Source organism: Moschus berezovskii, chromosome 15 (genome assembly GCF_049115385.1).
Source record: "Moschus berezovskii isolate FMDL1 chromosome 15, NW_MosBer_1.0, whole genome shotgun sequence".
Taxonomy (NCBI): Eukaryota; Metazoa; Chordata; class Mammalia; order Artiodactyla; family Moschidae; genus Moschus; species Moschus berezovskii.
In genome coordinates, this window is record NC_142474.1 from 3,847,583 (window position 1) to 3,869,918 (window position 22,336).

Sequence of the window (22,336 nt, forward strand, 5' to 3'; positions counted from 1 at the left end):
ACTTTGCTAGTGAATGAGATGAGTGCAGTTGTGACATAATGTATGTTCTGTTTTCACAGAACCTGAAAATGACAGTGGGGCTGGGTGATCTCAGTGTCACCAGAAAGGAATTGGAAACGCATTTTTCTCAAGAGTACGTAAGATAACTGAGCAGTCCAGGCCTGCCACACCCAGCCCCACATCTAGACGTTGAGAATGTTTATTCTGGGAAAACATTCCTTTACCGTTCAGGAACTTCCATACCTGTGGGGGCCAGCCAGTGAATTGGAGGCTGTTTCCACCATAAAAGTCCTGATCCACATTGTTGCTTACACAGTATCCTCCTCCAATATTTCATGCTCATCATTTCAGGTTCTAATCCTTGCAAGGGAGGGGCTGGAGTGACGGAGAAGAAAGCAGAGAGGAGGCGGCACTGAGGGTCTGTGTCATGGTTATTTCCATTTTCAGCTAAGACTGTGTCCCAGTGACTGCGGGCTGCCCAGGTGGCGCTAGAGGCAAAGAACCCACCTGCTGATGCCGGAGACGCCAGAGATGTAGGTTCAATCCCTGGGTTGGGAAGATCCCCTGGAGGAGGAAATGGCAACCCACTGCAGTATTCTTGCCTGAAGAGTCCCACGGACAGAGGAGCCTGGCAGCCTATGGTCCATAGTGTCACAAAGAGTTGGGAGTCAGACACGACTGAAGCAACTTAGTACTAGTGGCTATTTAACTAGCTTTTCTATTTTCTTTTTAATTTAAAAAGTTATATATCCTGACAAAGTGAAGTTGCTCAGTAGTGTCTGGACTCTTTGCGACCCCGTGGACTGTACAGTCCATGGGATTCTCCAGGCCAGAATACTGGAGTGGGTAGCCTTTCCCTTCTCCAGGGGATCTTCCCAACCCAGGGATCAAACCCAGGTCTCCCACATTGCAGATGGATTCTTTACCAGCTGAGCCCCCAGGGAAGCCCAGTGGCTCAGCTATATATACCATATATCCCAAATATGCTGATAGGGATATAAATTAGTAAGGCCACACTAAAGTAGAGTTTAGCATTTCCTAGGAAATTTTAACATCAGCATATGTTCTGATCCAGGCATTCCTCCCAGACTACATTTCTCAAACTTAACATGCCTGAGACTCACCAGGGGATTTTGTTATTAGTAAAATGCAGATGCTGGGCATAGAGAAACTTATACATGTCAATCAGGAAACCTATGCAAGAATGTTCGTAGCTACATTGCTCGTGATTACAAATTGGAGACCACCTGTTGGCAGTGAAGGTTTAGATGAAGTGTGACAGTGAACGAACCACAGCTGCCTGCAGTGATGTGTTGAATCTCACAGGCTTAAAGGAGCCAGGGAAGGAAAGTTAAGTCATGCCATTCCATGGGTGGCAGTGCTAAGCAACATTTTAGGTGATGAAGCTATTTGTAAATAATGCACAGAATCAGGGACCGTGGAAGCAGGTGGCTGAAGGAAGCGGAAGCTGATGTGGAGCGCGTGAGGGGCTTCTTCAGCGCTAAGAATCTTCCCTGTCTTCCTCTGTTGCTGCTGCTGCTAAGTCACTTCAGTCGTGTCCGACTCTGTGCGACCCCATAGACGGAAGCCCACCAGGCTCCCCCGTCCCTGGGATTCTCCAGGCAAGAACACTGGAGTGGCTTGCCATTGCCTTCTCCGATGTTGGTGGTTATTCAAGTGTTATTCCTTAAATTGCACATTTATGTTTTGTACATTCTTGTACGTGTGCCACATTTAAAATTTTCAAACTTAAAATAGTGTGAAAAGGCATATAGCCAAGAGGTCCGTCACTCAGACAACTGCGTCAGAAATACTGCTGTCATGTCCTCAGAGATAACTCATGTTACCAGCAACCTGGTCTCCTCTGCACTCACAAGTTTATGCGAGAATATGCATATCTGTAAACGTGTTAAATTTTACCACAGTACTATTGCGTGTGTGCGTGCATCTTGAAGAATATTCCATCCGTGCACCCAGAAATTATTTTTATGGTCACAAAGAATTTATTCCATTGTATGATATAACCATAATTTAGTGATTTTAATTATTAAATGTTAACCATAAAGCAGTATGTGAACCCGCTCCTCCCTATTTAAAAAAAATGTTACTGAGTATAATGTCCTCTTAGGCACATCTGTGGATATTTTAGGCTCTCCAGTCCTTCCCCTTCCACACTACTCCCTGCCCGCATCTTCCTTAACTCATGGCCAGTATGCGTGCGTGCTCAGTCTCTCAATCATGTCTGACTCTTTGCAACCCCATGGACTGCAGCCCACCAGGCTCCTCTGTCCATCGGATTCTCCAGGCAAGAATACTGGAGTGGGTTTCCATTTCCTCCCCCAGGGGATCTTCCCGACCCAGGGATTGAACCTGCGTCTCCTTCAGCGGCAGGCAGATTCTTTACCACTGAGCCACCTGTGGGAATCCCATAGCCAGTGTGCATTCTGCTAAAACATCTTCCCCTGGACATTCATTTTTTACCACTGGAAACATGTGGAATTGAATATGTGTTCATGTCTATGTGGGCTTCCCTGGTGGCTCAGCTGGTAAAGAATCCATCTGCAATGTGGGAGACCTGGGTTTGATCCCTGGGTTGGGAAGATCCCCTGGAGAGGGGAAAGGCTGCCCACTCCAGTGCTCTGGCCTGGAGAGTCCCATGGACTGTACAGCCCACGTGGCCACAAAGAGAGCGACTTTCACTTCCCTGTCTTTGTAGGACTTGTTTTCGCTCTTTGGTGCAGTCTGTCTAGAGCTCTAGCCATGCCTACAACCATGAATCTGCCTGAGCACTTTTATTTGCTGCCTGATGTGGCTAAACCACCACTGAATCTAACCATTCCTCTATTGGGCACTTAGGCTGTTTCTCAAGGGTTTTTGCTATGACAGTGGTATTGCAACAAACATCCTTGGACCTGCCCCTTGGCACATGTGCAACCGTTTCTCTGAAGAATCGAAGGAAAGCAGAACTGACAGACCACTGGCAGGGCGTATCTAAAGACTCGTTGCTGAACTGCCCTCCAAAGGGACTATGAATACTCATGTCCCACCAGCAATGCGTGAGAGGCCTAATCTCCGTGCACTCTTACTAGAAGTAGATGTCATCAGCATTCTCAATCTTTACTGAGCTGATAGGTTGGAAAAAAAAACAACAAAGGACTTTATGGTTAATATTCATTCCAATAATTGGGCTTCCCTGGTGGCTTAGTCGGTAAAGAATCCGCCTGCAGTGCAGGAGACCCAGGTTTGATCTGGGTCTCAGGAAGATTCCCCTGGAGAAGGAAATGGCCACCTAGTCCAGTATTCTTGCCTGGGAAATCCCATAGACAGAGAAGCCTGGCAAGTTACAGCCCACGGGGTCTCGAAGAGTGGGACACAACTTAGCAGCTAAACCACCACCACCACCCTTATAATCAGTGATGCTGAACGCCTCTTACACATTTGTTGCCCAGAATCTGCATTTAGCATGATCCCATATTAAAGTTTGCACATTAAAGTTTGAGAAGCACTGGAGTCAGAATCTGCTTTTTAACAAGGTTCCCAGTGACACCCACGCACAGTTTGAGAAGTGCACTGGGAGAGGAATAGCTGGGCCACAACATACACTCACCTCCACTAACATGGGGTGTTTATCTGTTCTATTCAGACAGGATATAAAATAGTACTTCAGTGTATTTTTAACTTGTATTTCTTTCATCGTAAGTGAGCTTGGACCGTCTTCTCAAATTCTTATGAGCTATATTTTTCTTCTCTGGGAACAGTCAGAGAGAGAATTGTGTTTTTATTTATTTCTCTTTAAAAAAGAAATTACTTGACTAATTAAATGAGTACTAGTACTTATTTACCAGAGAGAGAAACTGGCATGAAGGCATGAGAATATGCAGCTCAGAAGTATTGATCGTGTCAGTACATGCTTGTTTGCTTCCAATTTATTCCCACATAAAACAAGTATCTGTCTCAAGTTCACTGGAACCACCAATTCTTTTTTTTTTTTTTTTTTGGTCATACCACGAAGCTTGTGGGATCTTAGTTCTCCAACCAGGGATCAAACCCAGGTCCTCAACAGTGAAAGCTCAGAGTCCTAATCACTGGACTTCCAGGGAATTCCGGGAACCACCAGTTCTAGATGAGCATTAGCTACTATTATAGATAACTCTTACCCTACTGTTATAAATAGCTATTAACATTTACAGCCCCACCTCTGTAGCAGACACTGATCCCTATACTTTACATGTATGAAGTTCATTCACCCTCACTACTACCCTGGGTGTATTAGCATCCCCATTTTATTGATGGGAAAACTGAGGCACAGGGCAGCTTTCTCAAGGTCACGTGGTATCAGAGCCAGGATTCTCACCCCGGCTGGCCCCAGTCCATGTGCTTAGTAATGATAGGATTCTAAGTCTGGAATCTTTGCAGTGCTTTGGAAGGAGATGCTGAGTGACCAGGAAAAATCTCCTGTATAATTCAGCAGTATGCGTTACCTCTTGGCAAAATGCTTGCTTAAATTATCAAAATTACAAATATACTCCATTTTTCTTTTACAAAGTGACAAGCCTTAAAAATTTACTTTCTCTGTGAAGAAAGGGAACTACCTAACAACTATTTTTTTTTAAATCAAGATAAAAGTAATATACATAAAGAATGAGAAAGTAACTAGGGACTTCCCTAGCAGTCCAGTGGTTAAGACTCCACGCCCCCAGTGCAGGCACCACAGGTTTGAACCCTTAGAGGGGAACTTCCAGATGGTCAAGCTGGATTTAGAAAAGGCAGAGAAACCAGAGATCAAATTGCCAACATCCATCAGATCATCAAAAAGGCAAGGGAGTTAAAAAAAAAAAATCTACTTCTGCTTTATTGACTACACCAAAGCCTTTGACTGTGTCGATCACAACAAACTGTGGAAAATTCTCCAAGAGATGGGAATACCAGACCACCTCACTTACCTCATGATAAATCTGTATGCAGGTCAAGAAGCAAGTTAGAACTGGATATGGAACAACAGACTTGTTCCAAATAGGGAAAGGAGTTCAGCAAGGCTATATATTGTCACCCTATTTATTTAACTTACATGCAGAGCACATCATGAGGAACGCTGGGGTGGATGAAGCACAAGCTGGAATCAAGATTGCAGGGAGAAATATCGATAACCTCAGATACGCAGATGACACCACCCTTATGGCAGAAAGTGAAGAAGAACTAAAGAGCCTTTTAATGAAAGTGAAAGAGGAGAGTGAAAAAGTTGGCTAAAAACTCAGCATTCAAAAAACTAAGATCGTGGCATCCAGTCCCATCACTTCATGGCAAATAGATGGGAAACAGTGGAAACAGTGACAGACTTTATTTTCCAAGATCACTGCAGATGGTGACTGCAGCCATGAAATTAAAAGACACTAGCTCCTTGGACGGAGAAGGCAATGGCAAGCCACTCCAGTACTGCTGCTGCTGCGTCACTTCAATTTGTCCAACTCTGTGTGACCCCATAGACTATTGCCTAGAAAATCCCATGGATGGAGGAGCCTGGTTGGCTGTAGTCCATGGGGTCGCTAAGGGTCAGACACGACTGAGCGACTTCACTTTCACTTTTCACTTTCACACATTAGAGAAGGAAATGGCAACCCACTCCAGTGTTCTTGCCTGGAGAATCCCAGGGACGGGGGAGCCTGGTGGGCTTCCGTCTATGGGGTCGCACAGAGTCGGACACGACTGAAGTGACTTAGCAGCAGTAGCAGCAGCAGCAGCTCCTTGGAAGAAAAGCTATGACAAACCTAGACAGCATATCAAAAAGCAGAGACATTACTTTGCCAACAAAGGTCCGTCTAGTATGGTTTTACCAGTGGTCACGTATGGATGTAAGAGTTGGACTATAAAGAAAGCTGAGTGCAGAAGAATTGATGCGGTTGAACTGTGGTGCTGGAGAAGACTCTGGAGAGTCCCTTGGACTGCAAGGAGATCCAACCAGTCCATCCTAAAGGAGATCAGTCCTGGGTATTCATTGGAAGGACTGATGTTGAAGCTAATACTTTGGCCACCTGATGCGAAGAGCTGACTCACTGGAAAAGACCCTGATGCTGGGAAAGATTGAAGGAAGGAGAAGGGGACGACAGAGGATGAGATGGTTGGATGGCATCACCGACTCAATGGACATGGGTTTGAGTGAGCTTTGGGGAGTTGGTGATGGACAGGGAGGCCTGGCGTGCTGCAGTTCATGGGGTCGCAAAGAGTCAGACACGACTGAGCGACTGAACTGAACTGAACCTAGCACGTAGGCAAGACTTAATGCAAAGACAACCATTATTATTAAAACTGTTCAGATTCCCTGTACCGTGTTCAACAAATGTTCAATTGCATGAATGGATTTAGTTTTCAGTTCCTTCAATTTTATAATAAGCATACTGAGGGCAGGAGGAGAAGGGGACGACAGAGGATGAGATGGCTGGATGGCATCACCGACTCGATGGACATGAGTTTGAGTGAACTCGGGAAGTCGATGATGGACAGGGAGGCCTGGCGAGCTGCAGTCCACAGGGTCGCAGAGTCGGACACGACTGAGCGACTGAGCCACCACCACCACATGTGCACTTAGGCTCACATCCTAAAGAAGCTGTGAAAGGTGCTTTTAAAAACGTCGTGACAATTTAACCTTGAGCGACTCCACCCGGCTTTACGCAGACATGTTTACAGTCAATCTACAACTTGAAAACCAACAGGAAGTTTGAGGAAAACAACTGTGTCTTTGAGAAATATACAAATACGCTTCTCGCAGGCAGTCCCCTAGGATTTGTCAAGGGCAAACTTCACAAACGGTGGATGAATTACAGGATGAAGCGGAAACCGCACGGGGCCGGACCAGCCACTGCAGAAACACTCCCCCGCGGCTGTTAGAGAGACGGGTTCCCAGGCCCCGCCCCGGCGGGTTCAGCGCGGAACCTGAGTCGTTTTAACGAAAGGCCCCACGTGACTCTCAGGTTCCGGCAAGCTCCCGGCGCAGCCCCGCCTGCCCAACGGAAGAGCGCAAACACCTGGGGCTCGTCGCTGGCTTTCTGCTCCCAGTTGGATGCCGTTTACCTGGTGCCAAGAGGGGTCCCCTCGGGTCTCATCAAGACCCGGCCCGTCTGAGCAAGAACGCCAATTAGCTCAACGCCCCCGCTCCCGGGACCGCGCCTCGGTCACCTGCCGGGGGGTCCGCCCCGTCTTGGCCCCTGGTTTCTTCTGTGTGGTCGGACCCCGGGCGCCGGAGTCCCGGGACTGGGCGAGGACGGGGCGGATGGGGAAGACGCTGCGTAGAAATACAGATTCCTGGGCCCTGCTGCCCGAAGCGAAAACTTGCGGCATCTTCATTTTTACCCAGCTCTTCCAGGACCAGTGGGTTCGCCTGCAATTGTAGCCTAATTAAAATTTTAAATTCGAATACGTAGCCACGAATGGAGGTCGTGCTTCCCAACCGTGGCTGCACATCAGAATAACCTGGAGAGCTTTAAAAAAAAAATTTTTTTTTTAATATATATACACACCAATGCCCAGGGTTCAGTTCAGACCAATTAAGCCAGAATCTAAAAGCGCTGCCTGGGCAGCAGCCGCCTCACCTGGGAGCTCGTTAGAAATACAGAAGCTCAGGCCCCACCCCAGACCCACTGAGTCAGAATCTGCATTTTAACGAGATCCCCAGTGATTCGCGTGCACATTAAAGTTGGAGGAGAGCTGTGCTTCTAAAATTTTAATGGGCAAACGAATCACCTGGGGACCTCGTTAAAATGCAGACACGGTTTCTCAAACTTTAATGTGCGTGCGAATCACCTGGGGAGCTCGTTAAAATGCAGATTCTGACTCCGTGGGTCTGGGGTGGAGCCCGAGAGTCTGCATTTCTAACGAGCTCCCAGCCGGTGCGGGCTGCCCGGGTGCGCCCCGCGCTTCCCCGGGAGTCCCGAGGTTTGGCTGCGGGCCAGTCCGCCGCCAGGGCGCCTGATAAACCGCCCTGCTGGGTTGATGAGCAGGATTGCCGGGACGTCCGCGCTCCGGCCGAGCCGGCTTAATTCCCGAACTCCGGGAACTGGCTGTGAGGCTGGCCGCTCGCAGGGAGTCGCCAGATCCCCGATCTTCACGCTATGTCGCGGCGGAAGCAGGCCAGGCCCCAGCATCTCAGCTCCGAGCAGCCGCAGCCCACGAGCCGGGAGTTCGCCCAGGCGGCCCGCGAGGCGGCGGGGGAGCCGGGTGAGTGGCGGCGCGGGCCCCCGGGGGCTGGGACCGTTTTCTCGGACTTTGCGCAGACCCGAGCGGGTGCGAGGTCCCGGCCATCCGGCTTGGAGGGGGCGGAAGGTTGGGGGGTGAGGCTTCCAACTCGAGTTCTGGGACTCAGACCTTGTTACCCTTGCGTTTGTAAGTTACACACACACACACCCTTGTAAATTAACCCTTCTTGGGTAGATTACGTCGCTACCCGAGTAGCTCTCCTGCAACCACTCCTGCGCCCCCAGCCCCACCGAGCCCTGTATGGTGATGGTTCGTCTCTCGCACACCTTGGAAGGATGCTCTGAGATCCCTCCGGAGGCAGCCTTCGGCGTGCCCGGCCTCCTTGGCGCCGGGCTGGGGCTGTGCGCCTCGGAGGTGGGCGTTCCGAGATCCCAGGCGTCTTCTGGGTGTTGGGGAGCAAATGTCCGAGTTTCTGCTGGGCCCTGGGGAGAGGTGCTGGAGCGGAGGCACTGCGACTGGTTCCCGTCCTCCCGGAGCTCGAGGCCGCTGGGGACCGGAGCGGTGGCCCCCGAGATAAAGCGGTGGCGCGTGCAGCGTGTTCGGGGTGAGCGCTGGAAAGCACCGAGCTGGGAGGGGCCGCGGTGCTGCCCGGGGACGGCCTCTCGGCGGAGGGCACCGTCGAGGGAAACTCCGGAGGCTGTGAGCGAGCGGTGGAGACGGCCGAGGGCGTCAGCGAGGCTGGGGCTGGGGCGGGGGCGTCCGACTGAGGTCTGAGCAGGGCCGGGGGCGTCCGACTGAGGTCTGAGCAGGGCCGGGGCCCCGGGCTCCAGTGAGGGTGTCGACGTTTACTCTGAACAAAGTGGCGCTAGGGTTTGGGGCGGGAGCGGGGTCAGCACGGTGGTGGGGTGTAGGGTCAGAGGGGTTCCGGGAGAAGCCTGGAGACCCTGGGCTACCCTGAGTGCCCCGAGGCAGCCTCTGCTTTCGAAGACCCCGCGGGTGGGGACGCTGGATTCCTCCGGCTCCCACCCCACGCTCCTGGAATCCCAGGGGTGGATTGGAGTCGGGGAATCTGCATTTCTAAGGCGCTTCCAGTTGTGATTATCTTGTCCTCAGATAAGACCGTGTCAGTTCAGTTCAGTCGCTCAGTCGTGTCTGACTCTCCGCGACTCCATGAATCACAGCTCGCCAGGCCTCCCTGTCCATCACCAACTCCCGGAGTTCACTCAAACTCATGTCTATCGAGTCAGTGATGCCATCCAGCCATCTCATTCTCTGTCATCCCCTTCTCCTCCTGCCCCCAATCCCTCCCAGCATCAGAGTCTTTTCCAGTGAGTCAACTCGTCGCATGAAGTGGCCAAAGTATTGGAGTTTCAGCTTCAGCATCAGTCCTTCCAATGAATACCCAGGATTGATCTCCTTTAGAATGGACTGGTTGGATCTCCTTGCAGTCCAAGGGACTCTAAAGCCTTCTCCAGCACCACAGTTCAAAAGCATCAATTCTTCAGCGATCAGCTTTCTTCACAGTCCAACTCTCACATCCATACATGACCACTGGAAAAACCATAGCCCTGACTAGACGGACCTTTGTTGGCAAAGTAATGAGACCGTGTAGGTTCCTATTTCGGGTCTCTCCACCCCCGCCATCCCCGCGATGAGTTGCTGCCTTTTGCTTAGCCAGGAGGTGGTAAGAGGAGCCCTCACTGGAACTTTCTCCCCTTCTCCCTCCCCCCACTCTGCATTTTCCTGGCTCCAAAAGGGAGAGGGGGATCTGGTCTCTTCTACGAGAAGGGGCAGGCCTCCAGCAGCGGTGTCTGGTGGGCTCTGATGACCGCACTGCTCCCAGGGAGGCAGTGGAGGAGAGAAGCAGCTTAAAAACCACTCCTAACCTGGTGGTTTGTGTGTAAAAGTAAAACTTCTCTGGGCGGAACTTCTGCAGCCGAAATGCCCTGTCTGTGTGCTCAGGCTGTAGAGCGCGGATAGGCAGGTAGAACCGGGGTCTTCCTGGGGGTGGGGCAGGGCTTCGGACCCTCTGTAAAAAAGCATTGGGGTGGTGCTGGGGATGTTGAGTCTTGGGGGGGGAGCGATAAGACAAGACCGTTCTTGAAGAAACACAGGCTGTTCAGAGTGAGTGCTATGGGCTACTTTTTACTCCTGCAAACAGCGCTTGGAGGGCAACCTCCTGGAGCCTTGCTCTGTGTTTGGAGGGGTTGGGGGGGTGTTCTGTGTTGTGCGGCACTGGGGGGTGCCAGGGCGCCTCGACACCGGCCACCGCTGCAGAGAAAAACAGCCCTGTAACTGATGCTCCCCTGCACTTGTCTCAGGTCTGTTATGATGCTGAGCTAGAGGCCTGCCTTTTCTTTTTTTAAAAAGGTTGCGGGAGAGTGTGTGTGTGTGTGTGTGTGCGCGCGCGTGTGTGTGCGTGTGCGTGTGGGCTCAGTCGCTAAGTTGTGTCTGACTCTTCTCCGACCCCATGGACTGTAGTGCACCAGGCTCCTTTGTCCGTGGGATTTTCCAGGCAAGAATACTGGAGTGGGGTGCCATTTCCTCCTCCAGGAGATCTTTCCATCCCAGGGATTGAACTCGCATGCCTGCATCTCCTGCCTTGGCAGATGGATTCTCTACTACGGAGCCACCTGGGAAGCCCGTTTTTTAAGGGTGGGCTGCTCTTAATTTGCAGATGGCTTTGCAACTCTTGTAGCGTCTAGAGGAGGCAGAATGATGCAGGTCAGTCACCTGAGGTAGACTTCAGTCACCACCAGAGAAAAGCTGAAAGAGGCAGGAAAACAACCTTACCAAAAGAACACCAGCAGCTTCTCGAAAGGCTACAAGGGCCACTGTGCTACCCTGAGTCCTCACCATCATATGTGGCCCACCTCCTCCTCCAGTCTAGAAGGGTCTCTGCCCCAGCTGTGCCTGTGTCGGGAGAGCAGACTTCCTACCTTCCTTTCTTTCCTGGAAGAAGGACGTTGCCTCTGGAGCGCTGCCGTTTTCTGCCTGGGTGACCCTTAATGGCCGTGGGCGCACTTTCCTGAGAGCTTTAACCCAGCAGTCTCCTTCTGCCTGCCTTCACATTTGCACTGTGAAGTGCTTCCCTCTCCCTGAGAGTTCGGTGGCTCGTGTGTGTGCACATGTCAGTGAATATAACCAAGAGCATTGTGTAGCGCTGGCTCAGGAGGTTCTTTTACGCAAGAACGTTAAGGAATTTCATCTTCGTCTAAACCTGGGAAATGGGGACCAAAATCCTCGTTTTATAAATGTGGAAACTGAGGAACAGGGAAGTTGAGGAACTCAACCACGGTCACACAGCTAGTAAGTTCCAGATTCCAATTCTGTTCTTTATCAGCTGGCTTCCCAGACAGTTTTGTAAATCACTGTGCTTCACAGCCTCCTACTTAGCTTTCCAGTCTTCCTTGGTTTCAGTGGGAGTAAAACCCCTCGGGAGTTTAATGGCTTTCTTTCCTTAACACGTGAATTGCTAAGCAATGCAAGGTTTTGTCTTCCTCTGAGAGGCACAGTGATGGACTTCAGACCTGTCAAGTTTTCTGATTCTCTGAAAGCTTTTGCCCAGCAGCCTTGAGCAGTGTCTCTGAGCCAGGCTTTCTTCCCGTACAGCAGAAAGTCCCAAAGTGTGGTCCCCAGACCAGCAGCATCAGCTGGGAACTTGTTAGAAATGAAACACTGCCAGCTCCACTCTGGACCTCCAGAGGGGGAGCCAAGCCACCTGTACCTTAACAAGCTCTCCAGGTGACTGCGATGCACGGGTAATTTGAGAAGCTCTGGCTTGGAGGTGTGCTTCTTCCGATATGACGTACCTGAGCCTCACCTGGGGATCTTGTGAAAGCGCAGATTCTGTCTGTCTGTGAGCTGAGGTCTAACAGGCTCTTGGATCATGCTGGGGTTAGTGTCCTTGAGTATCAATGGCTTAGAGAGTAGTGTGAGGTTGGCCTGCTTTAAAATGCAGGTTCCTGGGCTCACCCCCTCCCCAGTTAAGGTGGATGAGGCTTTGGAGACTACATTTAACCCACAGTTCAGGTGATTCTGGTGTTTCGGGGGAGGGGGCCATCCCGTGAGTCATTGGATGTTCAGCAGCGTCCCTGGCCTCCACCCACTGGACGCCACTGTCACAAACGCGTGCACACGATCATGACAGTCAAATGGCCCCAGGTATCGCAGAATGACCCCCAGTTGAAAGGCATGGGCCTAGGTCCCTTGTTCAGTCCCTGTTAAGGGGCTTCAAGCATCGCAGCTCCTTGGATGTAACGCCTGCAGCCCTTTAACTGAAACCCTGTAATAGCATTGAGGCTGGACGCTGTGCTGGGAATTTACATAGTACATCTCTTCTTACTCGGAGGCGGGTCAGTGATGCCTCTTTACAGAGAAGTAAACCGAAGCTCCAGAGAAGGCAATGGCAAGCTACTCCAGTACTCTGGCCTGGAAAATCCCGTGGATGGAGGAGCCTGGTGGGCTGCAGTCCGTGGAGTGGCTAAGGGTCGGACACGACTGAGCGACTTCACTTTCACTTTTCACTTTCACACATTGGAGAAGGAAATGGCAACCCACTCCAGTGTTCTTGCCTGGAGAATCCCAGGGACGGGGGAGCCTGGTGGGCTTCCGTCTATGGGGTTGCACAGAGTCGGACACGGCTGAAGTAACTTAGCAGCAGCAGCAAACCGAAGCTCAGAAAGGTTGAGTAAGTTGCCAGTAATCACACAGCTAGCACGTGACTAAGCAAACCCTATGCCCTCATCAGCGTGTTCTGCAGCTTCTATGGTAAGAAGGTTTGCTTTGACCAACCTGTCAAGGAAAGCGGAATCCACCTTCTGTGTTGTTCGCTGTTGTTCAGTCACTGAGTCATATCTGACTCTTTGGAACCCACGGTCTGTAGCCCACCAGGCTCCTCTGTCCATGGGATTCCCCAGGCAAGAATACTGGAGTGGGTTGCAATTTCCTTCTCCAGGGGATCTTTGCAACCCAGGGATCAAACCCGCATCTCCCACTTGGCTGGCAGGTTCTTTACCACTGAGCCACCTTGGGAAGCCTGGGATCAAAAGTCCCTGACCCTGGGCTGTAATTCATAAACTAGTTTATACATTTTTTCTTTTCAGATTTAAAATATCGATAGCACCTCTTTTTACCCGGGTCTTAAATCTATTTGGAGAGAAATCACTTTACGGTCTTTGTTATAGAAGTTTTTAAAGTTTCCTGTTAGGTTGAACCATATGAAATAATCTGGCCATTTTGGCTGACAGAAACCACAGTTACACCTGGGTCAGCCTTGCTAACAGGGTTATGTGATGAACTTCATGATCCAGAGGCTCAGTTTCAATCACTAGTTACAAGTGACCGATCTTGTTTCTTCATACAGCCGTTGCCCTGCCCTGGATTATTTTGACGCACATCAGACATGTACAATCTACAAATAGCCATCCCCAAACTACTAGAACACGGCTTCCCACGTGGCTCAGTAATAACCTGCCTGTCCCTACAGGAGAGTCCGATCCAATCCCTGGGTTGGAAGATCCCCAGGAGGAGAGCATGGCAACCCCACTCCAGTATCCTTGCCCAGAGAATCCCATGGACAGAAGAGCCTGGTGAGCTACCATCCATGGGGTTGTGAAGAGTAGGACATGACTGAGCATGAATGCATACAAGCTACCAGAATACTCTTTAAAACTTTAATTTCATCTTCACGCCTTAAAAACTCCCCTTAAACGTTCATTTAGCATTGGTGCGTCCCGGGGTCTTAAATGGATTTTACAGTATGTTTAATCAGGAGCCCAGAAAGTCCTGATACTGCAGACCATCTCAAGTCTATTAGTCTCTAGTTTTGTTTTTTTTCCTTCATGTTTCAGGTTGAAACAGTGGCGTTTTAACATGAAGAACAGTGACACTTGAAGTGTGGTCTGTGACTTGTTGCTGAGTTGAGTTAAAATAAGTTCAGAAACAGCATTTAAAAGTAACTCAACAAACATCCAGCTTTATGTCACATCTGAAATGTTTGGGGTTTTACTGTCTTATTCCATTCTCTCATACTTTGTGTTTATTTTATTAAAAATGCTAGTCTGATGGATGGGAAGTTATTTTACAAACCAGGTCTTCCCGACGTGGTTTGAGAGGTGCTGTTGCAAAGCCTGGATCTTGACAGTCGTGTCCCTGTCACACTTCCATGTTCCTTCGGCCCCTCTGCTTCCTGGAAATTGGTGAAGAGGATAGTCAAGACCAGAGTGTGCATGGCTTCTAATCTGTAGTGTTTGGGGTTTTCTTGGGGGAGTGGAGGTAGGTAAAATAAGCCCAAAGCTGCCGTAAGACTTGTGTGCTCAGTTGCGTCCGACTCTGCGACCCCGTGGACTGTAGCCCGCCAGGCTCCTCTGCCCATGGGATTTCCCAGGCAAGAGTGTTGGAGTGGGCTGGCATTTCCTCCTCTAGGGGATCTTCCCGATCATGGTGCTTATGTTTGAGAAATCAAGTAATACTTTCCATTGTCTCGATTTCAGCTTCGGAACTAGATAATGATGTTCCCAAACCACCTTGTCCCTCCTCTGACGGCAGTGACGCCCAGAAAGCCCCTGTCGCGGCTCTTCCCTCCGAGTCAAAGGAACCAACAGCGACCCTTGGTGAGAGGACCTTCAACTGCTGCTATCCAGGTAAAGGGTAGACTCGACGTGCCAATACCCTTCCCTGTACCCGGCGCGGTCACACGAGCTCAGTCACTGACTCGCCGGAGTTTCAGATTCTTCATAACTTCCTCTTTGAGGTTCTGTTAAGGGAACCTGTTTTTCTTTTCTAGGTTGCCACTTCAAAACTGTTCATGGCATGAAAGATCTGGACCGCCACCTAAGAATCCACACGGGTAGGTACCTGTTTGTTTGCTCCAAACTTGCGTGTTGGGAAAAAATCCGAGAATACGAATGTATGCTGGTGAGCCCAACACAGAAGGTCTCTGCCTCAGGACGCGATCTAGTGGAAGAGGCTGGGACCTGAAAAGTCGCAAAGGCAGTGATGGTAACTGACAGGCAGGGGAGACTGTCATAGCTGGTGAAGGCAGACGTTTTTGAAGAAGAGGCTCTTCAGGTAGGAAAGATGGCGGAGGAATTGGGCGAGGAGAGGGAAGGACTCCAGGCAGAGGGAGTTGCTGTGCAAAGGCGTGCACGGAGCAGAACAGGTGTGGGATGCGGTTGGAGAGGCAGGAGGAGGGAGGGTCAGCACAGAGGCCCTGTGGCCGTAGGGATCGTGGGTGAGAGCAGCGAGGCTGCTTCTGGACGGAAGGTGCCTTCCGAGCAACCACGCTGTTGAGCATGCAGAGAAACCAGATGTGCTGGAGCAAAGGAATGACCTAGAAGCAGGCTCTTCACACTGCGTACGGCCTGTTGTCATGCCTGGCTCATCTATTACCCATGGCTGCTGTTACAAATAATAGAAGAGTAAGCCCATCATATATTAACAGCTGCATGAAAAATAATAACTCTTTCCTGGCCCTACCGTGGGATTGCTGAATAGTCGCTGGAGACCGCGACTCCAGAGCCGGAGACACGCTGTCTAGTTGGTTACAGAAGCTTTGCCACCCTCTGGTCTCCAGTGTTGACCCTGTTCTAGCCTGTATGAGTTCAGATACTGATCTCTCTGCTCTCACAGAAACCAGACTAAACGACTTAAACACAATCGGTGTTCTTTTTCTCAAGTACAATTTAAGGAGCCAGGGGGTCCCCAGCTGGTGGGATGCAGCTGTCGTTCTGACAGACAGCTTCATCTGGTCCGGGCAGCTCAACCGGTGGAGAGCTGAAGCGGGGGGAGAAGGCTCAGAACCTGCCCCAGGCCAGGCCCCTGAAGCGGCCTACCCGGTGACTCGCCGGATAATGAGCAGGACTCAGTCATGATCGCACCAGGCATGAAGCAGGGCTGGAAAATGGCTTCAAGAAAAGCAGCCACACACCCAGCTGAAACCCTGAGGCTCCATCATCAAGAGGACAGCTTCCTGGACACCTCGTCTCTCTTGGAAATGGACAGTGGGCTGTGGAAGCTAGAGAGCAAAGGGCCGGCTTTGCCTGGGAAGGGTGGATCATGAACGGCCTCCGCATGAAGCCTCAGGAGATGGGGCTGCCAGGATGATGGTGGTGCGCCTGCAGACTGCAGGAGCCATTTGAACAAAGACGAGAGACTCCCCTTCAAGGTGGCGGGGTTAGGCAATTTCAAAGTGGGTGGCTCCGTCCTGAGGGTAACCAGGCAGTGCTTCTCCACTGGGGCAGTGTCACTCTGGTGGGCGGAGGCCGAAGGTGCGGCCCAAAACCAGCAATGAACAGGACGGGCCCTGCAAAGGGTTGTCAGGCCCCTATGGCCACAGTACCAGGAGTACCTCGAGAGACAGGTGGAGGCTAGATTAATGTCTTATTGGAGTGATACAGGGCATGAGGGGGATACAGAAGCACAAGTTGAGGCCGTGTCCTTGGTGGGGCTCCCTGAGTCACGGGTGGAGGTGCTGGGCAGGCCCATGCTACCTCTGGGAAGCAGGAGTGGGCCCCGGGGCGTTCACAGCACTTTTCCCCATGGTTGCATAAGGCCAACATATTTCTGTCCTGTGTCAGTTCAAGTGGGTGACCAGCCCCATGGTTTCAGGGACTCGGGGTCCTATTTTGTTGCTTGGATATTCCAAAGATTGGTGTGGTCTCAGATGACTTGTGTTAGTTGATCAGTCATGTCCCAACTCTTTGCAACCCCGTGGACTGTAGCCCACAAGGCTCCTCTGTCCATGGGATTTTCCAGGCAAGAATACTGGAGTGGGTTGCCTTCTCCAGGGGATCTTCCCAACCCAGGGATCGAACCCAGGTCTCCTGCATTGCAGGCAGAGTCTTTACCATCTGAGCCACCAGGGAGGCCCTGCTCCCACCTTTAAAGGCAGCATCCTAGAAGTTACACACGCCATTTCAGTTGATGCCCCATTGGCCAGAACTTAGTCACGTGGCGATCCTTATCTGTGGAAATGAAGTCCAGGAGCTTGAAGTCTTGAATCAGTGTGGTAAGTGCCCAGCTACAAAGAGACGGTTCTATTACCAAGAAAAAGACCTCACATGTAGACCACATGGCCTCTCAGCGCAGCTGTCGGAGGGAGTGGCAGTGTGTGTGCAGGGGGGTCGCTGGGGCTGAAGCTGGACCTTTGCCAAATGGGTAGAACACTGATTTTCCAACCACCGTTTTGAGATCCTTTACACTTCAAACCTGAAGATCCCCTGAAGAGTTTTTTTAACTGACAGTTACTGCATTAGAAGTTAAAACCAAAATTTTAAATTCATCCATTTAAAAGTAGCAGTAAGCCTGTTATATATAAACACTTCTATGAGAAGTAACTGTTTTCCAAAACAAAGCAAGTAACAGTGTATATACACTTGCCAACAGGTCTTATTTCATGGTTAGCTGACCTCTCACCCCTGTACCCTGGTATCCAGTCTACTGCCGTGTGTTCCTTTGGTGGGAATGTGAGAGGAAAATCTGACCACTCACATAATGTAATTGGAAATGGAGTATTTCGATAGTCTTTTCAGGTAATACTATACCAAAATACAACAAATGGTAGTTTGTTAAGTATTAGTTGCTGTATAGAATTTGCAGTCATTTCCATAAGTTTTTCAAACTTGTTAAATTCCATTTATCTGTTTTCAGCTTTGAATGGCCCTTACTCATGCTTGATTGGCTCTCAAACCACATTTGGTTTGACAGTCATATGCCAGTCATTTGGGAAAGTGTGGCTTTTGCCAACTTCTGTAATTCTTCCAAATGTTGATCCATTTCATTGTACCATAGGAGAAGAATCATGTTTAATGATGAATCTCAGTAGACTATACCTAAAGCTAGGATGCTGCAGAACTGGGGTAGTGAGGGGTATGTTTTGTAATCCAACCTTTCTAGAATCCAAAAGGTATCATCCCAGTATTGTCAGTAACTTTCCTTGACATGACTGGCTCACTTAGTTCATATTTAAGGAAACATCTGCCAAAATATCAAATCTGAAATAACCGTGGTCTTTTTAGTTCTTTCAAGTCAACATGGTGCAAGCGTGGGGAAAGCACCTAGCGCAGTCACCCCTCAAGCATTCGTCAAGACAGCCAAGTTTTTTGGTTTATAGCACGCTTTTTATAGTGTAATTGACATCTTTAATAGGGAAACTTATTCAAATTCCAAATATAGGAGGACAAATTTATGGTGAAAATAGACAGGTAAACACAATTAGCAAAGCCCACCAAGAAGACAGATTAAATATGACTAAAGTTAAAACTTCCACTAAGACATCATTATGACTAAAGTTAAAACTTCCACTGAGACATCATCAAGAAGTTAAGAAATTTGCAGCGTGGGGCAGAGTTCATCTTCTGAACACACAGGGATGCCTGCAAATCAGTGATGGCTCCAATAGAAAAGGATCTGAACAAGCAGTCACTCAAAGAGAAGTGCCAATATTCAGATGAAAAGCCCACAAGAATGAAGTCCAAAAGAAACACAAGAACTGTATTTTCCTCAGAGTTGGCTAGCTGAAAAGTACTCAATTAAGACTGTGAATCACAGAACATGGCACTTAACTCAAGCATGGCCACACTGGGCCTCCCCACCGCCCAAGTCAGGATGTGGTTCTCTTCAGGGGGAAAGCAATGGGGTGTGTGGGAACTTATTAGAGTGCTGACAGCGGCAGAACGAGCTTCAGAGAAGTTTTACCTGTTCTCTCCAGGCCCCTGGCTGTCTTATGTACTCTAGTAGGTCAAGTTTATGTCTTATGTACTCTAGTAGGTCAAGTTTATGTCTTATGTACTCTAGTAGGTCAAGTTTATGTCTTATGTACTCTAGTAGGTCAAGTTTATGTCTTATGTACTCTAGTAGGTCAAGTTTATGCTTTTGAATTGCCCTAGTAGATTATCATATGCAAATTGTGTTTGTCTTTCTACTTGGTGCTCTGGGTCAGAGTTGAAGAGTAGTGTGAAGTAAACCATCCGTATCTTACTCCTGACTCGACTCTAATGAAATATCTTGATTTCCCCTCCATCCTTTGGCCGCTCTGCAAGAGCAGCTTATGGGATCTTAGCACCCCAATCGGGGATCAACCCCAGGCCCTCGGCAGTGAAAGCACCCAGTCTTAACCACTGGACTGCCAGGGGGTTACTTGGATTTTTTTTTTAACCACCACTTGTAGTTCAAGTCCTTAGGATCCTTGTGGAAATCATTTTGTCGTGTTTGAGAAGTTTTTGTTTGTTTTTATTCCAAGTCTGCGGAAGTGGGTTTGGGTCTTGGGATGTGTGTTGTTTGGCTTTGCATTTTTTCATCAATGAATGATAGTTGAGGGGCTTCCCTGGTGGCTCAGTGGTAAAGAATCCACGTGCCAACGCAGGAGACACAGGAGACGTGGATTTGATCCATGGGTCAGGAAGATCCCCTGGAGAAGGAAATGGCAACTCACCCCAGTATTCTTGCCTGGGAAATCCCATGGGCAGAGGAACCTGGCGGGGTATAGTCCTTGGGATAGCAAAAAGTTGGACACAACTTAGCTACTAGAGTATAATAAAACAAGTGACATTGAATTTCAAATGTTTTACTCTTAAGATAATTGGCGTTTAACCTCGTAAAGGACATTGTCTTCCACTGTTTGTTTTATCCCTCTCTGCATTTCATCACTTGATATTGATATCACGGCTAATCTATCCTGAAGTGAGTTGAGACATTTTTTCTTTCCCTCTGCTATTAAACAGTTGAACATGGAAACACTTTTGCTGGAAAACTGGGTAGAACGTGACCACAGTACTCCATTTACGACTTTCTTTTCCCGGAGGCTGGAGAGTGCATGGACTAGGCTGTGATGACGGTGTCTATCTCAGCGGCCGCGGAGGCCAGCTCCACTCAGCCCCGTGTTCCCAGGGTCAGTGGCAGCTCCACGCTTTGTGGCCTCCCCTCCAGGACCCAGCTGGTGGGGCGGCATGTCTGGAACACGCCACCTAAAGGTGCTCTTAACCGTTTTTTCCTGCTGTGGACTCCTGGCAATTTTCTGAAGCTTACAGAGCCCTCCCAGAATAACATTTTTAAACATAATAAAATCACATTAAACTATATTTAAATACAGTTGCTATCAAAGTGTTCATTGTGTAGTATTTTAATAGACTACCCTTGCTTTCCTGAAGAGTGAAAGTGAAGTTGCTCAGTTATGCCCGACTCTTTGCAACCCCATGGACTGTAGCCCCACCAGACTCCTCCGTCCATGGGGTTTTCCAGGCAACAGTACTGGAGTGGGTTGCCATTGCCTTCTCCAGGGGATCTTCCCAACCCAGGGAGAGAACCCAGGTCTCCTGCGTGGTAGGCAGATGCTTTGCCATCTGAGCCACCAGGGAAGTCCTGAAGAGTGGTACAGACCAAAAAGGTCACCGCAACCTGGGAGCTCATTAGAAATACAGGATCTCAGACCCACCCTGACCCACTGACCCCGAAACTGCATTTTACTCCTTGTTTCTATGAGTTCCGTGTGAGAAATAGGGAGATAGTAACTGAAGGGTATGAACCTGCAGTTCTCATAAGAGGAATGAGTTCTTGGAATGTACGGGAATGGTAAATTCCAGTTAGAGGTAAAGGAGATAAAAAACTTAATCCCTTCTCATACGAGGTCTGGAACTCCCTAAATTTTACCCACAGGGCCCAAATTAAGAATCCTTGCTTTTCCCAGGAAACAAATCCAATATTTTATAATAACCGTAGTGTAATATGACTTTAAAAACTGTGAGTCACTATCTTGTACACCTGAAACATAGTTCAACAAAGCAAACTCAAACAGCCCCGATCTGGAGTGTTACAGGTCGTCTTGGACAAGAGAAGCAAGTGTAGCCATCCAGACACTGGCTCTCTCGGTTTTTTGTTTGGGATTTTTATCCCCGTACCAACATGGCTTGCAGGATCTTAGTTCCCAGACCAGGGCTTGAACCTGTGCCCCCTAGTGGAAGTGCAAAGTGCTGACCCTTGGACCACCTGGGAGTTCCCAAGATACTGGCTCTTAAGAGTGTTTGCTCCTCTCCATTGTACAGAGCCGATCCCATGTCCAGGCCTGTAGTGATGGGATCATGCAGCCTAATTCTCCTGAGAAGGACAGCAAATATTTGAGCAAAAACAACGGTTTACCTTGGGGCACATCTCTAAATAGCAGTTTTTCTAAATCTGTTATTGCTCTGTTTTCTTTCTTAATTCAGACTGTAATTTTGTATCTTCCTGGACCATAGCCATTTTATTGACTCATCTTAATAGACTGTCGGCTTCCCTGATGGCTCAGACGATAGAGAGTTCACCTGCGAAGCAGGAAACACAAGTTCTTTCCCTGGGTGGGGAAGATTCCCCGGAGAAGGGAATCGCTAGCCACTCCAGTTCTTACCTGGAGAATTCTATGGACAGAGGAGCCTGGTGGGCTACAGTCCATGGGGTCGCAGAGTCAGACACGACTAAGTGAACAAGCACGCACATGCACAGAAATTGACTGGGGTAAAGTCTGACTTAATAGTCATGATTGAGTGTATCTGTCTGTCCCTTTTCTTCTCTCCAGTGTCTATTAAAATGGATCGTAGCCGGGTACAGTGTTGTCCCCTTCCCCCCCGGACATTTGGTAATATCTGAAGCATTTTTGAGTCTCAGAACTGGAGAGGAAGGGGCTACTGGCATCTCGTGGGGGCGGGGTACGGGATACCGCTAAACCTTTTACAATGCATGGGACAGGGCAGAGCAAAGAATTACTTGGCCCCAAACAGCTGTAGCAGCAACATTGAAAACACTGGTCTATTGGTATCTTTTCTTTGAGCAGACCGCCCTTCTTTTGTTTTTATTGATCCAGTGCTGTCTGTTTTCACTTCTAGTTGGTTTTTTGGTGGGTTTTTTTAGTATTTATCTGACTGTGCGAGGCCTTAGTTGTGGCACGTGGCCGCTTCGATTTTCACTGCAGCATGAGGCGTTGAGCTCCCTGACCAGGGATCGAACCCGGGCCCCTGGCACTGGGCGCACAGAGTCGTAGCCATGGGGCCACCAGAGAAGTTCCCTTCCTCCTAGTTTCTCGAGCTGCATGTGGCTCACTTGCTTTCGGCCTTTGGAACTGAAGTTCAGAGATTCTTCTGAAAAGTGATGAGGCTCTGGGTTTCGATACGTGACGCTC

General features: G+C 49.3%; 1 protein-coding gene across 2 annotated transcripts in view; it reads left to right on the forward strand.

Annotated features, from left to right (window-relative positions):
- Positions 1-22,336, forward strand: part of ZFP64 (ZFP64 zinc finger protein) — an 81,943-nt gene that overhangs the window by 42,970 nt on the left and 16,637 nt on the right. The window contains exons 1-3 of one of the 2 annotated variants that reach the window (XM_088843622.1): positions 7,539-8,208; positions 14,682-14,831; positions 14,975-15,037. In XM_088843622.1, coding sequence (XP_088699748.1) covers positions 8,103-8,208; positions 14,682-14,831; positions 14,975-15,037 — 319 coding nt within the window. In that variant the 5' untranslated portion in view covers positions 7,539-8,102. Of the gene's footprint in view, positions 1-7,538; positions 8,209-14,681; positions 14,832-14,974; positions 15,038-22,336 lie in introns of those variants that run through there. The other variant, XM_055393803.2, reaches the window with a different exon arrangement.